Consider the following 8,328-nt stretch of genomic DNA (forward strand, 5'->3'; position numbering starts at 1 on the left):
TCATCTTTCTGTGATGCCAATGTCCACCATCTCCTGTATCACTTTGCTCAACAAGCTTGAGGTCAAGAATGTGGATGTTCTCAAAGAGAAAAATGTCAACTTGAGCGATGGAAAGGTGGTGTTTCAATTTGTAGAATATATATATATATATATGTATATATGTATAACATTATTTTTCATGTGTTCTTGTGTTTTTTCAGTGTTTGAAGTTGCTGAAGGCCTTGTTTGAGTCCAAGAATGTTCTCACTGATGTCTTCCTGACCAGCAAAGAGTAGCAACCAAGCTTGTATTATATATTATGGTTCGCTGGTTTCTCTTTTACCAGTTCATATATGAACTCTAGTCCTCTCATTTATCAATTAATACAGAAGCACTACTGTTGTGTCTTCATTTTTTTAATCAATAAATATTAGTTTCTTCTCTTTCCTTTTTTAATCTTCTTTTCATTGTTGTTGGTTTGCTGGTTTTCCTTGACCTAGCTAGTCATGAAGTTATTGCTTTTTGTATGAGTTTATGTATGAGGTTGACTGAACATGTGATTCAAGACACAAGTAATTGCATTGTGCTAAAATTTTCAGGTGTGTTAAGCAGTAGTTTGACTGTATGATAATGACATTTACTTCGTAATAACTGAGATTAATAGACAAGTATGACCTCCAAAATAATACATCTGAAGATGGTTTGTCACCAGGGACAAGTAATAGATTGGAAAAATACAAGATATATATGTTGCAAATTTAATTAAAAATGTTTTAGATTATATGCAGTTATCAATGAGAATGCCTGTTGCCATCTTGAGATTTGTTATAAGATCTATGAACTGCAAGTCAAGTAAACAAGTGATTAATATCACAGTGAAACAAGCTTTTCAGCAGTTGTTTGAAGTGAAATAATAAATGATTTCAAGTATCGCTATGACATTTTAAAACTAACTTTTTAACCTAAACAAAGAATGGATAAATAACTGATGACCCGGATTCAACACCATGACAAGCATTAATAATGATCTTACTCTTCAAAAATATATATATATATATATATATATATTTGATGAAGATTAACTCCAGATACAGCGCTGTGTGATGAAGTTGTTTGCTGATATTGGGTTCTTCTTTTAGATTTTGTTATATCTGTTCTTTCTCTTCTTTGTTGGTTTTCTTTTTTTTTTTTCTCTTTTGTTGATTGTATCTTTGCTTTTCTATTTCAATAAAAGCCCTGGGGGCTCTTTCAAAAAATAAAAAATAAAAATATATATATATATTGTAATAAAGTGAATAAACTACATATTTATTACAAGAGAGAGACAAGACTCTTTAAGATATTGTTTAAGAAAATAAATTTCATCAAGTCTTTTTTTTAGAAAAAAATAGGTAAATCATATTAATTGAAAAAACAACGGTTACAAAACATCCATTAACTTTGGAAAAAATAACAAAAAATAACTCCCACTATTTAGAGTGAACAATCAAAAGCCTAACCTTTCCATTTGATCTAGATCTATCTTCTGTTCCGCGAGCCTGATATAAAAAAAAATTAAATTAAATACATCAAAATCAAAATTATAAAATATGTTTATCTTGATTTTATATTTTCAAGGAGAGAGAAAGAAAGTGACACTTAGTGGTTGGGGTCTGTTCTACTTTTGTTGTTTTTAATGTGCAGTGGTTTATTCATCTTAAAGTGACACTTCATTTCCCTTCCAATCCTACTCCCTTGTAGAGTTGTTGAGGTCACGTGGCTTTTGAAAAAAATCACAAACAACACAATAACAAATACAAACGTTTACAATTTCCAACCAGAAACGATTACAATTCCCGACAATTCATTTATCCTCAATGCATGGCCAGCCCTTGGTTTATCAATATTATAAAGAAACGTAAATCTCGTGCTCACAATAGCAGTTCAAAGAAATGGCTAACAAAACAATGGTCCTGAAGCTGCTCATAGATACTAAAGCAAACAGAGTCCTGTTTGCTGAAGCTGGGAAAGAAGTGGTGGATTTCCTCTTTACTCTTCTTGGATTGCCATTAGGCTCCATAGTGAAGCTCCTGAGCAAGAGTCAGATGATAGGATCTATTGGAAATATCTACAGCAGCCTGGAGAATTTGGATTTCACTTATATCCAGCCTCATCAAGATAAGGACATCCTACTTAGTCCACAGGTAAAGGAACAGAAACAGTGCGAGAACAATCTCCGCTTACTATTACCAGATCCTGCAAAAGTTGAGGCTTACTATAGGTGTCGCAGTTGCCGTGATTATGTTAGTAAAGTTTGCGGTATTGAATGTCCTTCATGTAGTGGCAAAATGGACAAAATGTTGCGGTTTGTGCATGAGTCTGGAATGGCGTCTGGAATGGCATCCGGAAATGGTGTAGGAGAAGAAGGTTTAGTTAAGGGTGTGGTTACTTACACTATAATGGATGATCTTACTGTGACTCCAATGTCCACCATCTCCGGCATCACTTTGCTCAGCAAGTTCAATGTCAAGAATGTTGATGTTCTCATGGAGAAGAACATTAGCTTGGGAATGCAAGAGGTTGTGTTTCAATTTGTAGAATATGTAGATGAATCAATATTTTTCACGTGCTTTTGTTTCCAGGCTTTGGAGCTGCTGAAGGCCTCCTTGGCGTCCAAGACTGTCCTCACTGATGTGTTCTTGGCCGGCAAACAGTAGCAAGCTATCTTGCATTATATATATATATATATATCTTCTTTTTGTTTTTGTTGGTTTGCTAGTTTTCCTTGACATGAAGTTATCTAAATCTTTGTATCACTGATATCCCATGAATTACGTATGGGTTTCTATGTAAGCTCTCTTAAAACAATTAGCTACAAACCCAAGTTTATGTGCAAGTTTGACTGAGCATGTGATTTATTACATGAAAAATTGCTGTATAATGTATATTCAGGTTCTCCAAGCAGTAATTAAAGATTGACCGTAATAACTGTTCACTTCAAAATAAATGAGATTGATAAATAAGCATAAGCATGACCTCCAACATTACACACCTCAAGATGGTTTGGCACCAGAAACAAGCAACAGACTGAAAAATGCCAGATATATGTGTTGCAAATTTAATTAAAACGTCGCCCATCATATCTGCCACGATTAATTGGAAGATTTATCATAAGGTAGCTGTTTAAAACCAAATAATGAATGATTTCAAGCATTGCTAGGATATGTAAAACTCCTGTTAGATTGCTAAAGAAGGCAAGGCAGGGGCTTGTAAACGAGCCAAGCTGAGTATCACCAGGCTCAAGTATATTATTCGAAGGCTTGAGCTCGTTCGAGCCAATTTTTTTGTGCTTGAGCTCGGCTCGCTGGAAAGCTCAAGTAGCTCGAGCTCCGCTCATTTAAGCTTGATTAATTTGTCACAGTTGGATAAAGAGTAATTTTGTAATTTATTATAGTCTATATAATTATGTATTTTTATGATTTATATATAAATAGTTTTATATTTTATATATAAAAGCTCGTTTAGGCTTGCGAGCCTCACGAGCTGAGTGTTTTTCGGCTTGAGCTCGGCGCGTCAACGTAAATGAGCAGCTCCAGTTTGGCTCGGCTCGTGAAAAATGGAATCGAATTCGAGCATTGAACGAACCGATTTTGAGTAGCTCACCAGTAGCTCGGCTCATTTGCACCCCTAGGAGTTTGTGGACGGAGCTGCATTACGTAGGGTGGGCACTAGACACTAGACATGGCTTAGACTCCTAGAAATGTGCAATAACCTATGAATTGAAGGCTCACAAGATGAACTCTCGCCACTTGTGAAGTATTTTTACAAAAACCTAAATATAAATAAACCTCTTGGTCATTGGCTAACATATTTTAAACTTGCTATATAAGACTGACTTGAAGGAAAGGATTGGCAAGAGGCTTTCAAGTTTCAAACTAAACAAAGGCAATCTCCAAAGACATTATAATTATTCTCATATTCTCTTTCTAACTCTTTCTACGGAAACAATCAAATCCCACAAATCCACAATTCATGAGTGAGAAAAGGTGTTAAGATGAATAGAAGATTGAGTAATGTAAATACCCATGAACGGCAAACACAATCGGATTTAGATTCAAACAGAATATGATTCAACCTGTATCACAATGACAATATCATAAACATGCTAATAGAAAACAATGCATGAGACCAGAAGAGAATATGAGACTCTCCTTCTTTGCACTTTGTTACCGTTGTTCAATGCATACTATTTTTTTTTTTAATAAATTTACAACTAAGATGGTTAGCTGTAAAAGAATAAAAAAGAAGACATTGCGTACATGATATCAAAAGATTTGCTTTTAGTTTTTAGAATATTTTATATGTTGGTGGAGTTTTTTGGGACGAAAAGAAGTTATGGATTTCTTCTTTGGTTTTCTTGCTTTGCCATTAGGCTCCATAGTCCATAGTAAAGGTACTGGGACAGGATCAAATGGTAGGATCCATTGGCAGTATCTACAGCAGTCTGAAAACCCTGGATTCAGCTTATATATATATATATATATATATGCAGTCTAATCAAAACAAGGCATTCATACATACTACATATATCAGTATAATTTTATTTAAAAAAATAAAAATAAACTACTCAAATTAAAAAGTAGGATATAACAGCATAATCACCTAATACTATTTGTTTTAAAATTTTAAATTTTAAATATATTTTTTATCAAACTTATCAATATATAATTATATTAACCTAAACAACAACAATATTAATAATAATAATTATTATTATTATAAATATAAATAAATCTTTAAAAAATGCAATCACTATCTCAAAATCTTTAAAAAAGAAGTAACTCTCTCTCTCAATATCATATGCAATTTCTCTTTATCCTATAAATCAAAAGCACAATATCAGTGAAATTTAACTACTCTAGATCATTAATTTGCATATTGACTTGATTGGTGAGTTTTTTCTCATTACGCAATTTTTCTCAGCTTATGTTTTCTTTTATAGCGATTCATCTTGCTTTTTGTTTTGTTTGATTATTTGTTGTGAAAAAAAATATTTGATATTTGTTGAATGAATATTTGTTAAATATTTGGTTGATTGTTTGTTAGTAAAATATTTGTTAGAAAATTTATTGTGACAATATTTGTAAAAATTATTAGATATTTGCTTTGATTAATGTTGCTAAAAAATTTGTTAAATTTATTAGATTTGTTATTTGAATAATTATTGTGAAAATTCTTTTGATTATTTATTAGATTAATAATTGAAATTAGATTATAAATTTAGCAAAGTTGTTGGTTCATTCATCTTCAAATCCAACTACATCACAACTCTAAGAGTAAACTCTTCAATGCTCACTGTTTATTATCTCAGGTGTTAAAGACTGCTGATTTCTACACTAGAGATAGGAGAAAAGGGAAGCAACCATTGAGTGAATTGTGAAAAACCGGAGTTGACAAAATGAAGCTAAGTAAAAACAAGGCCCATGAAACTGCTTTGAGATACTAGTAAACAGAGTCCTGTTTGCTGAAGCTGGGAAAGAAGTGGTGGATCATCTCAGTCTTCTTTCTTTTGCCATTAGACTCTAGCAAAGGTAATGGACAGGATCAAAATGTTGGATCCATTGGCTGCATCTACAGCAGCCTGGAGACCAACCTGCAGATGATCCAGCCTCATCAGATAAGGATATCCGGCCTGAACAGATGGAAAGAGAAAATAGATAGACCAATGTCTTCTTTACCTGAAAACACGTTAAGGCATACTATGGTGTCACAATTATGTAAGTAAAAGCTAGGTGTTAATGTCTCTTCAGTGTCTTGCAAAAGCCTGCAAAGAGTGTTACAGTATGTATCCTTGGAGTGTATCCTGGTTTGGAAATGAAGGATTGCATACGACATTATACTTTGATGATCTTCAGGATGCCAATGTTCACCATTTCCTGTATACCAATGTTGAGGTCAAGAATGTGGATGTTCAAAGAGAAAGATGTCAACTTGAGCGATGGAAAGGTGGTGTTTCAATTTGTAGAATATTTTATTTTATTTTTTCTTTATCATTACTTTTCATGTGTTCTTGTGTTTTTTCAAAATAGTTGCTGAAGCTCCTGTTTGAGTCCAAGAATGTTCTCACTGATGTCTTCTGACCAAAGGTGATGAGGCAGCAACTATACTAGAATAGATATATAATACTCATGGTTCTGGTTTCTTTACCAGTTTATACATGAACCTCTAGTCCTCTCATTTATCACTCATAGAACACCACTGTTGTGTGGTGCCCATTTAAAGTGGAACTTCTTTTAACCAATAAATATTAGTTTTTCTTTCCTTTTTGTAGTCCTTCTTTTTCGCTTGGCCTCCTCGACCTTAGCTAGTCATGAAGCTATTGATTTTTGTATGAGTTTATGTATGAGTTTGACTGACCATGTGATTCAAGACACAAGTAATTGAATTGTGCTAAAATTATAAAGTTAAGTAGTAGATTGACTGTATGATAATGAGATGGCTTCCAAATGACTGAGATTAGTATGCTATTACTTCCACATTACATCTGAAGATGGTTTGTCACCAGGGACAAGTATTAGATTGAAAATAAAAGATATATATGTTGCAAATTTAATTAAAAACGTTTTAAAATATTATATGCAGTTATTAATGGGAATACCTGTTGCCATCTTGAGATATGTTATCAGATCTATGAACTGCAAGTCAAGTAATAAACAAATGATTAATTTCACAGTGAAACAAGCTTTTCAGTAGTGTTTGAAGTGAAATAATGAATCATTTCAAGTACTTGGATTCACATCAAGCTCGGAGGGATTTTCCCTCATCTATTGTCGAGATTAAGGGAGTGGTTTCCAAGGTTTTCTCTTATTGTTTTAGCACTGTTGATTGTTCTTGCCTTATCTTTATAATGAGTGGCTAAGTTTCCCAGTGTTTCCGAATTGTAGAACCTTAGGAATAATCTTGTATTTGAATCTTAATCTTTTAGAAGCTTATAGAAAGGCTTTTGATTTTGAGTTTTATTCTTATGTCCATTAATCATAGATTATTAGGCAAAAGTTTTAGATCTAAGATCTTTATTTGATTTCATGTTCTCAATGAGAAATTGTTAGAAACGAGACCCCGAATAGCACATTATGGTAGCGAAATAAATGGAAAAGAATGAAATAAAGTTCCATATTAAAAAGACAAGATGAAAAACCCCCTAAATAATTGGTGAAAACCACTTGCAAAAAAAAGATAAAGAATTTACTAAAAGGGAAATTCTGAAGTTACAACTCTCTCTAATGGGTCAAAGGAGAAAACCAAGACTTCTCAATGAAGAAATAGTCGGACTAACTCCTTTATTTTTTTTTTTTTTTTACACTCATACTCTTTTTTTTTCTAATTCTTTTCCTACCTCACTTGTTCTCCTTTCACTCAAGTTGTGTTGGAGTCAGATGAGAACTCTATATATATGGGGAGAAGAAGCCATGGTTTGGGTCATTAGTTTATGGTCCATTGGGTTTGTCAGTCATCCATGGAGTCAATAGTTGAGTTCGGAGGAGCTATATTGTGAGTCAGCCGGTTTGTGTTGATGGTTTATGCCAATACCCTTAATTTCGAAGATTTGATCAGCACAATCAGATCTTTCACACCATCTTCCCATCTCGCCATCTCGACGTTGCATAGTCATGTAAATTAAGCGCAGGATCGACAATCATACGAATCACGTTGATTGCTTGTCATAAAGTCCGCTAGATTATCCTCAAATAAACCATAACGATCAGACCTTCTTCAACTTTCTCACTAAATCTAAATGGTACCGAATCGATATGTTTTGTCTTCAACGAAATGGTCGATCTCTTTGTGAAGATGCATTGTGCCCGGTTGTCAGCAATATGAGGATGTTCTCTTGTTTGGGCGCCCAAGTTCTTCCAACATCATCTCTAACCACACCGCTTTACCGTGGTCGCCACTCGCTCGGCCGTCACGCCGAGCCACTGACCGACCAGAGTTTCTCAAACCCACCACAGCCTCCCGCTGCCAACACATCCAAGGATTTGCTTTTATCAGAGATCACCAGAACACCAAGATCAACATATCCATCGATGCTAGTCCATCTCATAACACAGCAACATTTGAGGTTCCCTTTACATATCCGAATCCTCTTAACAACACCTTAATGTTTTGACGCCAGATTCGCCATACGCACCCATTCTTCATACCACTCCCACCGCGATGTGCAATGTCCTGCCCTCAGTATGCATCATGGCTGTAACATTAGGCTTCCCAATCGCACTGGGATGCATTACCTGCACTCGAGGACATCTCCATCCTCTTTCTTCACGTTAGACACATACTTCCCGAGGATAACTTGAATAACAGAGGTGA

General features: G+C 34.4%; 1 protein-coding gene across 1 annotated transcript; it reads left to right on the plus strand.

Annotated features, from left to right (window-relative positions):
• Positions 1-1,910: 1,910 nt before the first annotated feature.
• On the plus strand, positions 1,911-2,675 carry LOC120273312. Its single transcript, XM_039279934.1, has one exon. It carries the CDS (start codon positions 1,911-1,913, stop codon positions 2,673-2,675), a length of 765 nt encoding a protein of 254 aa, XP_039135868.1.
• The last annotated feature ends 5,653 nt before the right edge of the window (positions 2,676-8,328 follow it).

Source organism: Dioscorea cayenensis, chromosome 12 (assembly GCF_009730915.1).
Source record: "Dioscorea cayenensis subsp. rotundata cultivar TDr96_F1 chromosome 12, TDr96_F1_v2_PseudoChromosome.rev07_lg8_w22 25.fasta, whole genome shotgun sequence".
Taxonomy (NCBI): Eukaryota; Viridiplantae; Streptophyta; class Magnoliopsida; order Dioscoreales; family Dioscoreaceae; genus Dioscorea; species Dioscorea cayenensis.

Coding starts and splice junctions, on each gene's coding strand:
- LOC120273312 (XM_039279934.1), top strand. CDS start 1,911: ATGGCTAACAAAACAATGGTCCTGAAGCTGCTCATAGATACTAAAGCA.